This window comes from Empidonax traillii, unplaced genomic scaffold (genome assembly GCF_003031625.1).
Source record: "Empidonax traillii isolate 1590-97213 ecotype Southwest subspecies unplaced genomic scaffold, ASM303162v1 scaffold286:size1162393, whole genome shotgun sequence".
In the NCBI taxonomy this organism is placed as follows: Eukaryota; Metazoa; Chordata; class Aves; order Passeriformes; family Tyrannidae; genus Empidonax; species Empidonax traillii.
In genome coordinates, this window is record NW_020955479.1 from 258,197 (window position 1) to 276,043 (window position 17,847).

Genomic DNA, 17,847 nt, shown 5'->3' on the forward strand with positions numbered 1-17,847 from the left:
CAGGAAGAGATAATCAAGCCAACCCAAGGCTTTGTGTGCCGCTTCACTAGGGGATGTTCTTCTCGGTTGTCAGGGCAACTTGCTCCCAGTGAGTTCCCAGATGCCGACAGGAGCATCCCTGGGACCAGATTTCCAAGAGGAGAAAGTGATAAATCGAAATGTATTTAACAACAGGGCTGAGATTCTCGTCACGTGTGCAGAGGTGCAGACACACACGGCCCATCCCGCGGGGATTTGCTCCACCAGCCCGGGAGGGAAATCCAGAGCTTTGCTCCCCCAGCAGCAGAGCCTTCTGCAGACTCACAGCTGTGCTTCAGATGGATACCAGCATCCCCTCCCCATCTTTAGAGCAGGTTCCACCCACCACCCACTGCTCTGCCCATGCAGTTGCATTCAGCTGGAAACAGTGAATGAATGATGGAGCAACAGAGCACAGAACTGCTCAGTCTCTGTTCCAAAACTCCCAGCTTTGACTGCACGAGGGTCAGCATTCCAAGGACTGAGTGCACAGCCTTTGTCTTAGATGGTTTGGATTTGAAGGGACCTTAAAGCTCATCTCCTTCCACCCCCTGCCCTGGGCAGGGACACCTTCCACCAGCCCAGGTTGCTCCAAGCCCCGTCCAACCTGGCCTTGGACACTTCCAGGGATGGGGCAGCCCCAGCTTCTCTGGGCAGCCTGTGTTAGGCCCCAGGAATTGGGATCTGTGGAGCATCCACGTCCCCCTGCCATGATTTAATCCCTCTGCAAAATTTTAACAAACTCCCTGCTCCTCACACTGCAACAAGTTCTCAGTTCTTTGCTAGACCCCAACATGCTCTTCAAATATCACTGGGTGATGGAACCATCTCCTTCTGCCCTACCTTGAGCCAAGGTTTCTGCTCCTAATTCTTAAATGAACCCAAAGCCATTGCAGAGCAGCAGGTGACACTCTGCAAATCACTTCTAGAAATGGCAAAATGAATAATGAGAAGCAGGGAAGGAACGTTCCAGGTTCACTACTCCAGCCCAGGAATCTGCAAGTGTGAAATTAATGCTCAGTTCTGCCTGTCACTACCTGGGCACTGCACAAGAAGCATCAGAGCAGCTCAGAACTCAACCAAACCATAGAAGATGTCACTGACAGGACCAGCAAAGCTCATTCCAGGGATGGAAAAACTGAAATAACAATTGATCCAAGTCCCAAGAAAGGAGAGATTTGGGTTTCCAGTCATGTACAGTCAGTGGGGATTTTGATCAATGGGTTGAGGCATTAGCAAGCCTTTAATAAAGTAAATAAATCCAATAAATTTCCAGTCAAAATCTGGAGGAAAAAACCCTTCCCATTCAGTGAAATGCTCTCTGTCATTGTGGCAGCTTGTTTCTTACATTATTGCATTTCCAATTCCATGTAATTATAGATGCTATGATGGACTATCAATTCCCTAGTTTATACAACTTAATTATCAGGATGCTGAGAATCTGAAACGAGAAGAGTCCATTTCTAAGCCCCAGCAAGACCTAATGCTTCACCAGACCGAGGTTTAATCTTAATACCATAACCTAATGCCAGCTTATAAATCATTAGCAGGGAGTTTTGTAGTCATGGAAACAACACAGAACAGGGTAAGTCAGAGCCTCAATTCCAGCTGATGGAGCAGCCCAGCAGCTCTGAGCAGAGAGGGGCTGGAACTGGAGTTATCGGGGTCCAACCCGAGCTCGTGTCCTCACTGTTCAACTCAACAGAGGGAAAGAACTTCCTGGGTCATTTTTTTTCCCCTACTAAACCTGTGCTGAGCAACCTTGGGAGCTGCTTTTGCGTTAAATTTCCTGTAAAGCAGAGCATGGACACAACCTCTGGCTCTCTGGTTTCTCTCCTTGGCGTTACAAACGCTCGTGAGGGCGGCGGCTTTTCCCACCTAGCGGGTCACTCTCAGCCCTTCCCGTTCGTTCCTGTCACAAACAAATCAACTAAATCACAGAGATTAATGTGTACACACATATCTGTCCGTACAAAAAGGAGCAGGTCAGACTGCAGGACTACAACGGAATCACCAAAAAGTGCAATCCATAAAAACGAAAATGCATTTTTGCTTCATTAGCTAATATAGTTACTGAAAAAAAAAAACCAGCCAGGAAAAAATTCCCATCATTCCCATTGCTAGTAAAGAGGTATAAAGGCAAAGGGGATGTTTCTTAAAAATATAAATGGGGAGGGTGATAAAACTCCACCTAGGACTTAAATATGGACTATTTTATGTCTTTAATTTACTTTTCTCCTCATTTCCTCTCCTGTTTCCCTCAAACTGGTGTCATATTCACCCTTTTGGTTAGTGACAGCAAATTTATTGAAAGGATTTGCTTGAAACAATGAATTTTATCAAAACGGCTATTTAATTTACTGGATTTATATCTTTCTAAATATATGCATTCAAAATGTGGATGATTTCCTTCCTTTCAGGCCTTTGCTGGAGCCAGCTCAGCTCCAGGAGCTTTTCTCTGTTCTTTGCTGACCTCTTGTGGTTTCTCACTCTGAGGAGAAATTATTTTCTCCAGCTCAACACTGTTAATTGGATGTTTACTTGGGATAAAGGCAAAAAGAGAACATGAAAGGACAAGACAACAGTTGAATGCACCATGAGCATCCCAACAGACTTTTTTTTTTTGGGGGGGAAGGGGGGTTTATAATCAATTTTCCAATTTATTCAATTTTTTTTTTTTTTAACTTTCTAGTGTCTCTCGATAGAAGTTAAAACTGTATGACATGCTTGAATATGTGACTTCCAAAAAAAATTCCCGAATTTGCCAGGCAAAAAACTGAGTTAAACATATCCCTTAGAAAATGTAGACAATTAATTCAAATGACTATAAAAGGCAGTCACTGGAAAAGGGATATGTCTATCCTAAGACAGGAATTTCAGGGGATATTGCCCTGGACAACAAATATCTGCCTGTGAGCCATGAAATCTAGAGAGGGAAGCGTTTCCATTCCCCCATTTGGCACTGTCAACATGTTTAATCTGTTTAATAATCCTGTGGCCACCTGAGTCCACTTTGTTGTCTGCCTTTATTGGCAAACACGCTCTGCCCTGCAACAGAGCGGTGCCTAACGAGAAGAAATGTAATTAAAGAGGCTGCCTAGGAATAATATTCAAGAATTCTTGCAGAAGTATCCTGTGGTAGTGCTAATAAAACCCCCAAACAGCAAATAGGATGCTGCAACAGCAAGTCCCTAAGTGTCAAAAGAGGAATTGCTTTTATATATGCTCCTTCATTTTTTAATTATGCAAATTACTGCTAGTTTTCAATTTAGAGTGTGGAATTTGCTTTTAAGCATCAAACTCAATATGGGCAAAGAATAATAAAATTCTGTTCTAACATAATTTTAAAGGACTTTCTACCTAATCCTAGAGCAAATCCCTGCAATCAAACCCCCCAGGCATGCAAAGCTGCAGACCAGGACAGATTTTAAAGCCTTGGGATTGTGGATCCAAATCTTAAAGTGCCATGAAACGATTTATCACACACGAACACACCCCCCACCAAACAGCTGAAGGTGTTTTCTGCATGATGTTGAGAAATAATCTATTTAAATATACACTTTGCAGTGGAACAACAGTGTGTGATCCTTCCCAGCATCTGATTATTCATTCCATAACCAAGTTTTCATGCCGCCTGACCTCGCTCTCAGCAGTCTCAGATCTGCTATGATATTAGAAAATCAGGTTTTGCACATTTTTTTTTTCCCATGGAAAAAACTGAATTTTTGACTGTCTGCACGAGAACACAGAGAGCCAGCTTTCCCTGCTGGAATTCATGTTTGTAATTCATCAGCACTAAACATGAATTTTTGGGAAGCAGCAGCTGTAGGAAACTCCTCAGCTCTTATTTTTTTGGGGGTGCTCTCCTGTGGTGGAAACACGAATGGATCGAGGACTTCTGCCAGGTTATATCACTGCACTTCAAGGCCTGGATTTTACAAGGAAGTGGCAAAAAAAATCATATTTATCCCAGATGCATTTTCTCCTTTAAAAACAGAGAAACTTCCAACTTCCCAGTATGAAACAAGTTTCACCAATGAAACCCCCATGAGGTTCTCAAATAAGAAAAGGTATAAAGGATTGAGGAAGGACAGTCCTCTTCTGCACAGGCCTTTCTGAGACAGAGACATCAGATAAAGAGCCAAGGTTAAGAAAAAGTGTTACTGATTGCATGACAAATGATTATTGCATTAGGGAATATTTGGCAATGACAAATGGTCTCATTTTTGGATTTTTCTGGTTCAGTATTAGAACATTTGTTAAAATCATGCATTAATAATATAAAGAACTCTTCAAACATAACATTTGTTTTTTAAATTCAGTATTTTAAGCTTTGAGTTGTTACATGTAAGCAGCTGTAAAAATACTATTTGAAGATGATAATGGCTTCAATAACCTCAGATCCCTAAAACAGTTACAGCACAGGAGCTTCAAATTCTAATCCAAATTCTAATTTAACCAACGTATAAAACTTGAAGCGTGATTTGTGTCAGTGACCTTTGCCGTAAGAAAGCAAGATAATTTGTTAGAGATACATGCAAATATCAAGTCCACACATGTATGTTCTCAATGCTGAGATGTAACTTTTATGGCAATAACTGAGTGATGTGGTGATTGGTGAAAAAAGCAAAATGGGAAGTTAACAGGTGAATTGGTATTTCAGGTCTCAGAGCATCTGTGCACATGATAATATAATAACCTCTTATGATATAGCATACTCCAAATAACATAAAGCAATAAATGTAGTATGTTATACCATAAACCATGCATGCTGTAGTATGCAAATTTATCTATTTAAATATACAGCGACCACGAGCATTATTTGATCTGTGAAAGTTCATTTAAAGTTCCATGAATGTCTTTCAAATTAAAGATGCACCATTTTCCATTTTCCATGAGAAGGTGGCATTCATTTAACTCATTCCTTCAAAAAGAAAGGCACACTGCATCTGCTCAGGTTGGATGATGACTGCTTTTTGGTAGGAAAATCTTAATCTGGGGAGTATTTTGTGACAAATCGTGGAAGATTCACACTCCCAATTTTTTTTAAAAAGAAAACCTTAAACTGGGAGAAAAACAAGTGCATCCTTAAAAGATGGTGAGGATGAAACTGAACTTAATAAACTTAATAAACTTCAAACATCAGTAAAGAGGGTTGTGTGAAGAGAAAGGTGTAGGAGAACACCAAAACTACCTTGAAGAAGTGGATATTTACATGACAGTCCTGGAAGAGACAGGAAAGGGAGAAACACTGCCTGGTTAGTAAGGGCTGGCACAGCAAAGCAACCACAATTAGTAGCAGAATAAACAAACACAGACACAGCAGCGGGAATACAAAATGGACACATCTGTTAAGCACAGAACAACCACAGAAAAAAAAAATAAAATAAATTGGTGTTAATTACCCTGGCAGGGAGGAGCAGGGACAAGCACAGCGAGGGGCAGGTCCTCACACAGCTGCTCCTGGGGGTGAGCTCAGCCTTGGCCACACTCACCCCCCTCATGCAGGGGACATTCCTTGGGGAAGCACTCCAGGTGTGTCCAGCTGTGGGCAGCCTGGGCTTCACCAGCTGAGGAGCTCTGACAGGGCCACAGCACTAAAGGGGGTTTCCTGGTTTATTTTTTTTTTGCCTTGTTCTGTAACACACATTTAACCTTTACACAAGGGATAAGGAAATCCCTCCCAACGATATGATTTTTTAACATGTGTTCTTCACCTGAAATCACAACACACAGCCCGAGAAAAGCCTTAGGGAAATCAGAGGCTGATGTGAACAGAGACCAGAGATTTCTGTCATCTAGTTAAGAAATGTCAAGTTTTCTAGTTTGAGCTCTGGTGAGTGGATGGGAAACCTCCAGATAACTGCATATGGGAATTCCCCATGCCAAGCTATAGCACAGAACAGATGGAGTCATCTAACAGCATCTCTAGAATGCTGCAAACTATTCTCTAATGATTAAATATGCACAATTTAAAAATAGGAATGAGTGCCATGGCCAAAAAAAGCAGCTCTTCTTTTTATATCTCTATATGCATAATGAGTGTGGATTGATGTGCCAGTGATATTTTGGCTGGTCATGATTTCAGTGTAGCTCAGTGTCTGTTTCCTGAAAAGTAAATTTAATCTTGTAGTTCTCAATTTGAAGTGTCAGCAACATTATTTCCCTTTTCCATGTCACCTTCCCTAACCTCCCTGAAGTCACAGTTATTGCTTCAAAATGGGAGTGCATACTGGTTAGATACAGATATGGAAGAGATCATATCTTTTATTTATTAAAAAAAAAAAAAAGAGCAAAGTAACTGTAGTATAACAGCTCTGGGGCAAAAACATTGCCATCCTTCAAAAACTTGCAAGAAATGTTTCCTTCACAGCCCTTATAATATTTTACACAGAGACCTGGAGAACTTAACTCACAAATTAAAAAAATCCTCTACAGTTTGGCTTATTTTGTTTTTTGGGTGGTTTTTTTTTTTTTAATGAAAAATTAATAAATTTAATTAGAAAACTCATTGGGTTCTTAAGAAGCTACTGAAACAGTCCCTGGAGTCTTCTGCTATGGCCCTGGCTGTGCAACTGCAACATTTTCACCCAGCCTCCAGCTCAGAATTAAGACAGCTCTAGGATGTTCTGGCCACTGATTAAAGGAAAGAAAGAAAATATCCTTCTGGCCTAAAGTTGTTGTGAATATCAGGAAAATGTCAGATTAATCAAGACAGTCCTGGCCTTCTCCTTCCTAATAAAGCAGCCAGAAACCACTTTAAAAACTAAAACTAAAGGGAGTGTCAAAGACCTAAGAAATGCAGGACCTGCAGTGAAACAATCTGAAACGATGTACTGATGTTCAGAAAGGAAATGATAAATAAATGAAAGAGGTTTCTTTAGCATTGGACTATAACAGCAACAAAACTCACCAGAAAGCTTTAACTGTGCCTTTCAGGTGCTGTTTAACACCTTTGGGCTGCCACAAAGAGAGGACTGATGGTGTAAACCCATGGAAGCTCTGTATGCACTAATCCAGACTGGGGGATTTGTAAATTCACATCTCCACAAGGATTAACACCCAAGTTTGGTCAAACAAAGCACTGCCCTGCACCCTGGAGGAGCTCAGCAGCAGAAATATCTGTCTCAGTCACTGGAGACGTCCCAGGTATTTATAACCAAGCCCCATGGCCAAGCTCCACATCCTCCCTGTTCTTATATTTAAAATGATAAGGCACTTTAAAAGACATTTCCTTTAGGATCATCATGACAGTTACAGTCAGAAGCACTGAGATGTCACCAAAATGTCACCACTTCCAGTGCTTGGGTACGAAATCCGCCCTGCTCTGAACTCTGCTCCCCCTCCTTGTGCTGCAGGCTGCAAAAGGAAACTACAGCCTCCACCAGCAATTCCACAGGTCAAGGCAACTGAAAACACCTCCCACAAACACCACTCAAAGGTGGCCTGGGTGGTGGATGTGGATTTGTGTCCCCAGGGAAGCCCCATCAGAATGGACCCCCCACAGCGGGAACAGCCGTGTCTCTCAGAAACTAAGGGAACAATTTTGTTCCTCTGAAACCCCCCCAGAGCTGCACTAGAGGAAGTCATTACAGCAAAAGAAGATGTCTGACACGGGAAGATTATGCACCAGGAGGACCATTGCACAGAGGCTTTAAAATGAAGATTACAGGAGCAGAAACAACGTGCTGGGATCACTCCAGTTCCCAAAGCTGGGTGTAGTGACTCACACTGCTCCCATCACTCAAGATACCTTGTGCTCACTAAATGTGTCCACATGTCAGGATTACAGCTGCTCTGGCCTTTGTTTAATTTAAAAAAAATCATTTGAATGGGCCATAACTGCTTTTTTTTTAATAACATTTCCCATGCTGGTGATGTGGGAAGAAGGGGATAAGAGAGAATATCTCACCAGCCTACTTTTAAACCAGAATTACTCTATTATTATTCTAAGATGATCTTTAAGTATCAAGAAGTGCTTTACTAAGCAGGAAAAGGAAAAAAAGGCTTGACCAAGCTGAAATAACTTTCTACAATAGAAGTTTTACAAATCCACACATTTCTTTTCCCCTAATAAAGAAAAAAAAAAGAATAGCAATGATGCCCTAAATGGCAAAAGCATCTTACTGCTCAAGTCACAACCTGGTAGAAAACAAATACCATCAGGTTGCATTATTTCAATATTCTGCTTTTTATTTTGCCTAGTAAAATACTGTAAGGAGGAAATAAGTATCTAACAAAAAGTACATGCTGCAGGCAGAAGATTTGCTAGTTTGGGTCCATGGAGCCACCTGGGACTGTTGGGAGTTCCCATGGCAACCTCAGCACGGACAATTATGGAGCAGCCACAATTATTCTGAATATGCCTGTTGAGAAGGGAGTTGCATTTTGAGACGGCCACAAATAATCCCATTCCAGAGGGAAAATTCACAACCAAAGGTTAAAACCAACGGGAAAATAGTGACAGATTTTCTCCTGCCTCCGCTTCCTACAGGAGTATATTTTTATCTCTAAATATTAATAATGATGTATCACGTACAAACACTGAGGACAGATTTGATCACACTGCTAAATGAGCAGATAACGGGATTTGTAAGTTTTAGTGAGGGGTGAGATCCAGAAAATACGTAGATTGAATAAAATTTGTTGTGTAGAAAATACTGCAGTGCCCCCCTGCGTGACACACCTCTCTTTCTATAGAATGCCCAGGTTCACACAGATAACACACTGCACGTCGTAAGAAAAATCCTGGCAATAAAATCTAAAAGGTAAAAAAAGCACCATCCTCTTCAAGCCTTTCTTTTCCAAATTTGGTCCCATTTGCTGGATAGGGCAGAAGTTGGGTGTTAATTTTTCAGCTGGTTCAGAGGTGGCAGAATGGGCCACGAGGAAACTTCTCACGACAAACAGGGTTTTTTTCTGTTCATTTACAAATGGAAGGGGAGGGAATTTTGGAATCTAATTATGATTTATTTATAATCTCGTATAGTTGTTTTATGGTAGATTTACATTGAATAAATGACTTAAAGAATCTGTGCCAGAAGGTCCAGCGAGCAAAGCAACATATCCATGAGCTTTGTGTGGCTAATAAGCACATTTAAATAAGAAGTCTGGGTGGTTACAGTGATATGTTAAGAAGGATGTGATGGGATTGTGTAAAGAGTTTGAAACCAATGAGAGCCTGAGGCCGAATCTCAAGGCTGTCTGTTGAAATACAGATGCAGGCAGATATTTTTAAAATTCTGATTTAAATGGGAGGTAGTTCCTAAGTGCTCTTGAAGGTTCTACAAGGCACATTTCCAAACTTCAGTCAAAAGGGCAAAGTCAATTTTAAGAGTGTCTTAGACACTCTTAAGATCAGAAACAGGTTTCAGAAATTCCACAGCTACTGGTTCCCTGATCTTTTATAACTTGAGAATATTCTTATTCTGTCTAAATAAGCAATGAAATTCTCATCTTAAAGTTTCTGTACTCTTGTGTAGCTTAGGTTTGTATAAGAGCCCTTTACTCTGAAGGCCACCAGGATTCATTTTAAGTATTTGACATCAGTAATGCAATATTTTTGCAGAAATGGTTGTAATTTTGTACTGAAAGTTAACATAATGTATCTTGGCGACCAATCACAGGGTCATATATTGAAAAACAGACCAAGCAGCACAACTGCAGAGTTGATTAGGAAGCACTCTGGAGTTAGTCCTTCTAGAAACTGATAAATGAGGAGATGGCCCAGAATGACCTCTTGGTCTATCTATAATTTTAATGTTCCTGACAAATTCACTCCCCCAGGAAAATGGCAGTCAAGATCTGCAATCTCCTTCCTGCAAGGCTTCAACGCTGATTTTAGAACAGTGGCAATATTTATTTAGATGATGTCATTAAATCCCAAATAGCAGCATATTTCTCAGTGCTATCTATTTGTTCCTTAGTACGGGGTACCTAAAATAAAATGCCTATGCAAGCCAGGATATAAATGATAACAGAAGTAAGATAAAAGATGATCAGAGTCAGCACTACTTATGTGCCACACCAGAATAGCTAATAAGTTAAATACCACCATTCAGACATCTGTGCTGCTAATTTTTAGAAGCCATCACAGTGATGGCCCTTGAAACCAAGCAAGAATTTTCCTTGGAGGGTCCTGCTTCCCTCTGCTCCTTCTCACAGTGGTAAATTTTAAAAGAGAGCAAAATGGGTGAACCTGAATCCTTTTGCCATGTACCACTGCATTATCCCAGCCTCGGGCTCCCCATAATTACAGGGTTTGTTCAGCTACCAACACTCATTTATCATCACTGAAGTTTCAAACTGTTCATTGTGTGCACCTGGGGAAATCACATTCCTGGAGACACCGTGTTCACTGAAGACCTATTCCCTTCCCTTGATTAATTCAGCCACTCAAACAGCAACAACCAGGTTACTCCCCAAACAGGGAGAGCCTCAAATACACAGTGCTGAGGCTGAACTAATTAGACTTTGAGACAGACTAATTATTTCTGAGGCAGAGCTGCCCCTGTGTGAAGCTGCTGTTTCTGGTACCAGGTCCAGTAGCTTTACATGATGCAACCTCTCAGGATTTCTCCTCCCCTTCATTGCAGGACACAGATAAACCCTCACTGTTTCTCCTGCAACCAATGTATTTACTGTAGGATGAAGAAAAAAGCCTAAGAGGTTGTAAATTCAATATGCAAACACAGTGAATATAATATCTGACCTTTTTAAGTGGACAATTTTAGTGACTTTTCTTCGTGCTGTCCCTGACCTGAGGAAAAAACCAGGTAGATTTCTATACCTGCATCACCAGTATTTAAAGATCCACCCAGTTCCAGGCTCTGTGTAATGCACAGGGGCATGGAAGGGCTGGACAGAATTCCTTTTGACGCTATTCTTCACAGGGAGGGTGAAAAAGAAATATGATCTTGAACAGCAGATGACCTAGTGCAGCAAAATAAAATCACACTGGGTCAGATCACAATTGTAAAGAAAGGAAAATGGAATGGAGATTCAAATACTTCTCAAATGTGTAACAAAAATCATAGCTCATGCTGCAGACAGGAGCATGGGAGCTGATCCAAAGGCGTTCACAAGAAATCGATGCACCTTTTCTTTTTCTTCCTTCAAAGTTGAACAGGTGCCGTTTTTCCTCACTTTCTTGGCTTAACCCATCTTTTATAATAACAATGGAGAATTCTGCCTGATGGTGAACATAAAAAATTGCCATTTCAGGTGGAAAGGAACAGGCGTGTTTGTTTATGCACAGCAGGTACATTAATCAGGTTCTGCAGGAACAGCCTGGCTGAGGCTGTAAATGTCCAACCAGGAGAAGGAAACCAACAGTGCAGATTGGAATACTGCAAATTCATTTCTGTGTGTGAGAGCAGCTGGAAGGGCAGCCAAGGGAGATGAGCTGGATCCAGCACAGCCATCAGCAAAACCACCTCCCTCCCCAGGCTGTACCTGCCCTGTTTCTGGGGTTTGTGCTCAGCAAATATTTAGTTGGAGTATCAGCTGCAGTTGTCACAAGAGGCTGAGTTGCTGGCTAAGTGTGATCATTAAGGAATTATTCCTCTGTATGGCACAATGAGACCGTGCTCGTGGCTACCAACAGAAGGCAGGACACTGTGGAAAGCTTTTTCTCTGGATTATCTTTCCTATACATAACCAGCAATACCTCTGGTCCTTAAAGTGAGATCAGAATTTCACATGGAAAACCTCTGAAAAGATTATGTGGCTCTAAATCATCAGTAATCATTACAGGCCTTTTGTTAAAACACACAAACTTACAGTGTTAAACATTCTAAATATGTGGTTCCTGAAAATATCATTTGTCAAATAATGCAGATACCAGTGATAATGGCTGGAGGATTCTGCAGCAAGTGTTAGAAGGTATTGAAATTATTACACATGCTTGACAAAACATATTTTAAAATACCAACTTCGAAGTGTCACAGCAGAGAAGCTGAACTGTCAGGAAAATGATGCCACCACTGAATTAAACCATTTGGTCCACACCAAAGTCACACAGTGCTGTCACAGGAACAGAAGCAGTAGCTCTCAACCATATGTATCTTTTAACGGGCTTTCTTTTTTGGAATAAAGTGAAAAATTTCGTAATAAAGTGAAAAGTAAGTGCAATATACAGTTTTCAGCCCTCACCTCAAACTTCTGCCGGAGCTCTGCATTTCCATCTTCATCAGCATCTGGAATTGGAACATTGTAATATTCACCTTCTTCTTGATTCAGCAGCTTGTACCTGTGGAACGTTTGAGAAAAAAAAATTGTGACTTTCCAGTTTAATTCCTGTTGGATTTGAAACCTGATTTAGTGTGATTATATGATTTTTTGTGTGTGTGTGTGGTTGGTATCAGTGTCACAGGTAAAGAACTGACCTCAAGGACCTAAAGCAAACTCAGAAATAGAGTATATTTAACATGAAATCAAATCTTTACTCCCAAATTATGTGGCAATGAATGGACGAGGTGATTCTTCCCACCCATCCTGTGATATGATGGGAGACATCAACCCTGGAGAACCTTTGTCTCCAGCGCTTCCACAGCCCTAAAGAAGAGTCTTGGAAGGAATGTCCTTTTTCAGGAGGTGTGGGGAGTTCCACCCCTTGCTTGGTTGGTAATGAGATGGCATTTTATGAAATCAGTTTCCATGTACTTTGAATATGCAGGGCTATATATAACATGATACACTTAGTAATGAATACATCATATTTGAGATAAAAATAAAATTCCTATCACAAGACTATGTACACAGAGCTGAGTTTGCAGCAGCTCCTGGCTCCAGCAGAAGTTTCATGCACACCACAAAAGAAAAGCAATCCTTCCATTATCCTCCTTTGATATATAAATATATATAGCCTGTATTTCCTAGGTTTAGTTGCACTTTCAGTGAATTTATAGCCTGAAACTCAGTGAAAAGCTCAAAAAAAAAAAATAAAAAAGGTAGTTCATGCTGAAGAAAAAGAGTGATTTAAAACTTTGGGTGATATATTCTCTCCTCCTCTTGACTGAAACTCTTACCATCCACTGGCTGGCATTTTCATAAGCTCTGACACCCCAAATGAAAGAGATCCCATGAAATCATTCCTGGTTGTTCGATCCCAGTCCCAGACCTCGACGGACAACCGGCGATCTTTGTCTGAAGGCTTTAATTTACTAAAAAGGAGAGAAGTAGAGCAGTTTATAATGCAGTTTACAACGAACAAACAATTCCAAACATGCAAAGATCCCGCATGAAGTGCTGTTAAACTCACAACGTGAAGGACTCATTCCAGTCTGGGTTCAGAGTGGAACGGATGGTTTTTGTTTTTTGTTTGCTCTCGTTCTTCGGGTCTGGGATGAGCTTCAGTTTAACATAAGGATCTGAGAGTCCATTTGGATCCATGGGAATGAGGTTTTTTGCTTCTCTCACTGTCAATATGAAAAAAAAGAAAAACCAGCTCGTTTGTACAGGATTAGACATCGCTCATAAGAAGCAATAACACGTCAAACCAGAGTTATTGAAAGATGCTGACAAACAAATAACACGTGAAAGCCACTTGGAAGAAACTCCTTGTTGTAAAGTGGGGTTGTACTGAGTGATATTTATCAGAATTGTAGAGAGCAATGACAGGAGAGGAGTGATTCACAACCGACACGCAGCTCCCAGGCAGCTCTTTCCTGCAGTGGAACGATTAAGTACCCAAATCCATCACTCTCATTTTTCTAAGCAGGTACCAATTCTTTGTGCTTTTTTTTTTTTTTTTTTTGATCAGTCTTAGGTCATACAACGACAGGACTATCAGCCAAATGCTGTTAAGGGCAACAGCCAGATCAGAGTGGATTTCAGAGGGTCCATTATCTGATACAATCCCCCTTTGGAAGGTTTTGGAACACCGAACGTCCCATGGATTCACAGATCATCAGCTGTCAGAGGGAATCACTGCCATTGTGTCATGACAGCAATCAAAAGGAAAGATACAGGGGAGACAAGCTGAACTTCAGCTTCACAGAAATCTTAATGTGGCTTCTACTTTCACAATGTCAGAAGAAGAAATGGAGTGAGTTAATTTATCTCACGTTGCTGCTGATCCCCCAAGAGTGAGAGACCACTCAGAACCTGCAGGTCAGAAGTGCAGGGGAGTGGAATATTCAGTGGAACAGCACTGCCCTCCCTCTTGTAGCCACATGAGTAACATTTATGCATCATGGAAGCTTTTATTCTGCTGCACCTTGGAAGAAGAGGTGAATTTTCCTCATGCTGTGAAACCCCATCCCACCCAAACCAACTGGGATCAAGCTGGGGAGGGAAATTTGGAGCTCACTTAATATTTCTTCATGGAAAATGTTTCCTACAGAAATATGAATTTTAGAGTCAGAGCTAATGCAAAGAAAGAAAATAAAAAAAAACTTGTTAGATCTTCAGCAACAGGTGCTCAAGGCACTCTTCTCCTCTTCCCCTCAGATTTAAATGGCATTTTCATATTATAAATAAAAAAAATCCTTCCCAGGATTTCAGTCTGCTGTTTCCCAGCATGGAGGCTGAAAGGCATCCAAGCAACACAGATATTATTTTTATATATAGACTAAGAAGAGGACGGGCTTTGGGCAGCAGCTTTTCACTGCTGTGCTTTACCAAAGGCCAGTGGAATGAAAGATGGTGGTGTTGACAACATCCCTCTTGTAAAACAGCAATGAGGGTGATTTATAAACCATGGGATGTTGTGTTCCATTTCCCACACACCAGGTGTACTGGCAGGGTGATGGAACCAGCTCTAGGCTGGCTCTGTCCTTGCAGTGGATGGAGAGAGTGTTTTAGTGTTCATTGTGTTCTTCCAAAGGACACAACTGCCAAGTGCAAATCAACTGCCTGTGCCGTTTGATGCAGAGGGAAATTTTCTTTTTGGGAAAAAAAACCCACAGAAAAAAACCCACCATAATTTCAAACAGTTCAGCCTGCTCTGTTTGTTTAATGAGAGATTATTAGGGGTGGTAGAACAAGCTGGAAGGGAGAAACACCACACCTAACTAGGACCTTATACCAAAATAGCTGTGGGAAGAAGGCATTGTCCAGGGATGGGAATAACTGATTTGGAAGACACCAGTTTATTTGTCAAGATAATTCTCAGGCAGAACAGATACTCTGAGGTAAATTAATTAACAAAATTAGATCGTGGCTGGAAATGAATCACATGAACTTGACCCAACAGTTGATACTGATCAAGTTTCTTAAATTTGTGTTTTTAAACTACAGACAGAAAATGCTTGTGGGTTAAAATTTTAGAATAAAATGTGATCCTGTTCACTCAGATTGTTGGTCAAATAATTATACCAGAAAAAAGAAATCACTGTGTTTTAAAAGAACAGAACAGAAACATCCTTGCAAACCATTTCATTTTTAGCTTTCCATAAATCTGACAGGGGCTTTGCAACTGGGGAAATGACAGTTTTCAGGCCAGGAAAACTGTCTCCACTCTCATTTACTCTGAGTTTGCCCTTTGAGGGTCTTCACACCCAGTGGTCAGCTGGAAAGCCATTTGTTTTCAACCCATGAAAAAAAAAACCCCAACCCACCCAATATTAAAACTCGGCACACTGAAAGTGATCTTCAAACACCTCTGAGGAACAACACTGAGATTCAATAACTTATTTTAGTGAAGCATTTACAATCCCAAAGGGACTGAGAACCATGAAGAGAGAGTGCAGGATGAAGTGACAGCTTTCAGTGCAAGCTGCTCTCTCTCATCCTATATTTGGGGTTATTTTGGCTTTTTTTGGTTTTTTTTTTTTGTGCATGGCTCTTGTGACTGCACTGCCAGGTTTGGCACATGAGCTATTCCTTCAAAAATCCACGTTCTCATTCTTTTTTCCTATACTGTAGTTTGACACAAGTGAGGAGCAGAACTCTCCACATGTTCTGCAGCTTCCCAAAAATACGCCCTGGTGAGTTTATCACTAAAATTCCTTGAACAAAACGGCTTAATTTGAACTTGGCATCTTCAGACTGAGCTTTTAGGTTTCAGTTTTACCTGGAGAGGCTCAATGTAACAAGCAGAATTTTAAGCAATAGGCTGGGTGGATGCAGAGACATCCTTGGAAACTCTGCCATGGAGAATTCCCTGGAGAAAGCCATCACTGAGCAGCCTGGATAGACCTGCTGAGCCTGGAAAACAGCACTGGCAGCAGGAGGCCATGGCACCATGTGCAAGAAAGATTGCTTCTTTCTTTTGCAGCACACACAGAAAATGGAAAAAAACCACAACCCCAACCTCTAAATATAAGAAAGAGAAGCTCAAAGATTAATTGGGAAGGAAAGATGCAACATGTACTAAATACAGGCTGCAGACAAAGTCATTATCTCCCTCCTTGTTTAAAGATATCTGGCCCATTTGTACTTTTTGTCTGCATAATTAATACCCTCAGACATCTTTTTCCAACTGATTTAGCTCTTCTTTTCCTGAGGAAACAGCATGATGATACTTGTGCTGAATAGTGCTTACAGAGAATTAGCATCCAAGTGGTCCATCTCTAAGGGTGCCCTATTTTTAACAGGATGGGTCAGGTTTCTCTAAGAGGATTGACATGAAGAAGAGATTCCCCCCCTCCCCCCCCCTCACCAAAGTCACCCTCTCTTGTGTGGGGGTGAAAAAGTTAAGTGAAAAATAACCCCGTGAAAAGAAATCAACTCACCGTGGCTGAGTTGTGCCATAGCTGTAATGACAGCAATCTCTTACTGCTTGGTAATTATTAGTTAATTAAACTCAACACTGTGCTAGGGATGTTACTCTAAATTAGAGATGGTTGAAGTGAGGTGAAGTGGAGCATAACTTGGGCACAAACCTAAAATATAATCTGTCACTTTTCTGTCGTGACTATTAAGGACGGGAACAATCCCTGTGCTGAGCAAAGCAGCTGCTACAAGTTGAATTTCCCAACATTTTGTCCAGATTGGACTCTTAATGCGGACTGAGAGAGCACACAGATGAACACACAACAAAGAGAACTATACACCGAATTTTAACAAATCCCACCTTGCCCAGGTTTTCCTTCCAAAAACAGAAATAGGAGGGGAAAAAAAGTACCATTTTCCTACTTGTTAATGAAGGAGAGATCATAAATGTCTATTCAACAGAAAATGTAGACTATTTGATGCCTGTCCTGTGGCTCTTCTATCATGTCCTCCTCCTAAACCAGCAGTACCCACCCAGGAGCCCTGCCTGCCACTGGGACACCCACTTTCCCAGGAATAGGATAAAGGCATAAGCAAACACAGATCTTGTTCTTAGGTATTCATACTTGAAACAAGAATCTAAATAAAACAGAGTGGGCTGGCAGGGAACAACTGACGTTTGATGCAAAGAGAAGAAACACGGGCAGAGTTTTTGAGGAACCCGGAGAGCGGATGACGAAGCTGAAACTTTTTCCATGAGATTGGATAGGTCAAGAGTTGCAAGCCATATGCAGTTATGGATTTATAGCTTCTTGTGGCACCAGCAGATAAAATTAGTCACGGGAATGAGTAAATAAATGTTTCTGTCCCTAGAACAAAGCTGGATGATTAGCAGCATGAGTTTACTCAGTTCCTTTTCAAGTGAGTCACAGCCACCTTTTTCCTGAATTCCCAAATGTTGATAATAAACCAGTTTAGTGATCACAGCAACCATTTTGTGCCAATCTTTTACTCCCCACAGGCAAGTTAGATGAGCAGAAATCTCTCCACCACATGCCAGTAACTGCTTTTAGAAGACAATTCCAGTCTCCAACGGTCTGGCCTGGCACAATATCCAGAGAAATGAAGGAAAAGGGAGGCTGTTGTGAGCTCCAAGAGTCAGCTCCAAGTTCC

The 17,847-nt window shown here is 41.2% G+C and overlaps 1 protein-coding gene across 3 annotated transcripts in view; it reads right to left on the reverse strand.

The window, feature by feature from the left end:
• PRKCA (protein kinase C alpha) overlaps positions 1–17,847 on the reverse strand; it is a 129,312-nt gene that overhangs the window by 22,002 nt on the left and 89,463 nt on the right. For 2 of the 3 annotated variants that reach the window (XM_027890368.1, XM_027890369.1), the window contains exons 6-8: positions 13,280–13,436; positions 13,047–13,181; positions 12,172–12,268 (exon numbers count right to left, since the gene is read on the reverse strand). In XM_027890368.1, the coding sequence (XP_027746169.1) occupies positions 12,172–12,268; positions 13,047–13,181; positions 13,280–13,436 (389 nt within the window). Of the gene's footprint in view, positions 1–5,212; positions 5,243–12,171; positions 12,269–13,046; positions 13,182–13,279; positions 13,437–17,847 lie in introns of all 3 variants that reach the window. The other variant, XM_027890366.1, reaches the window with a different exon arrangement.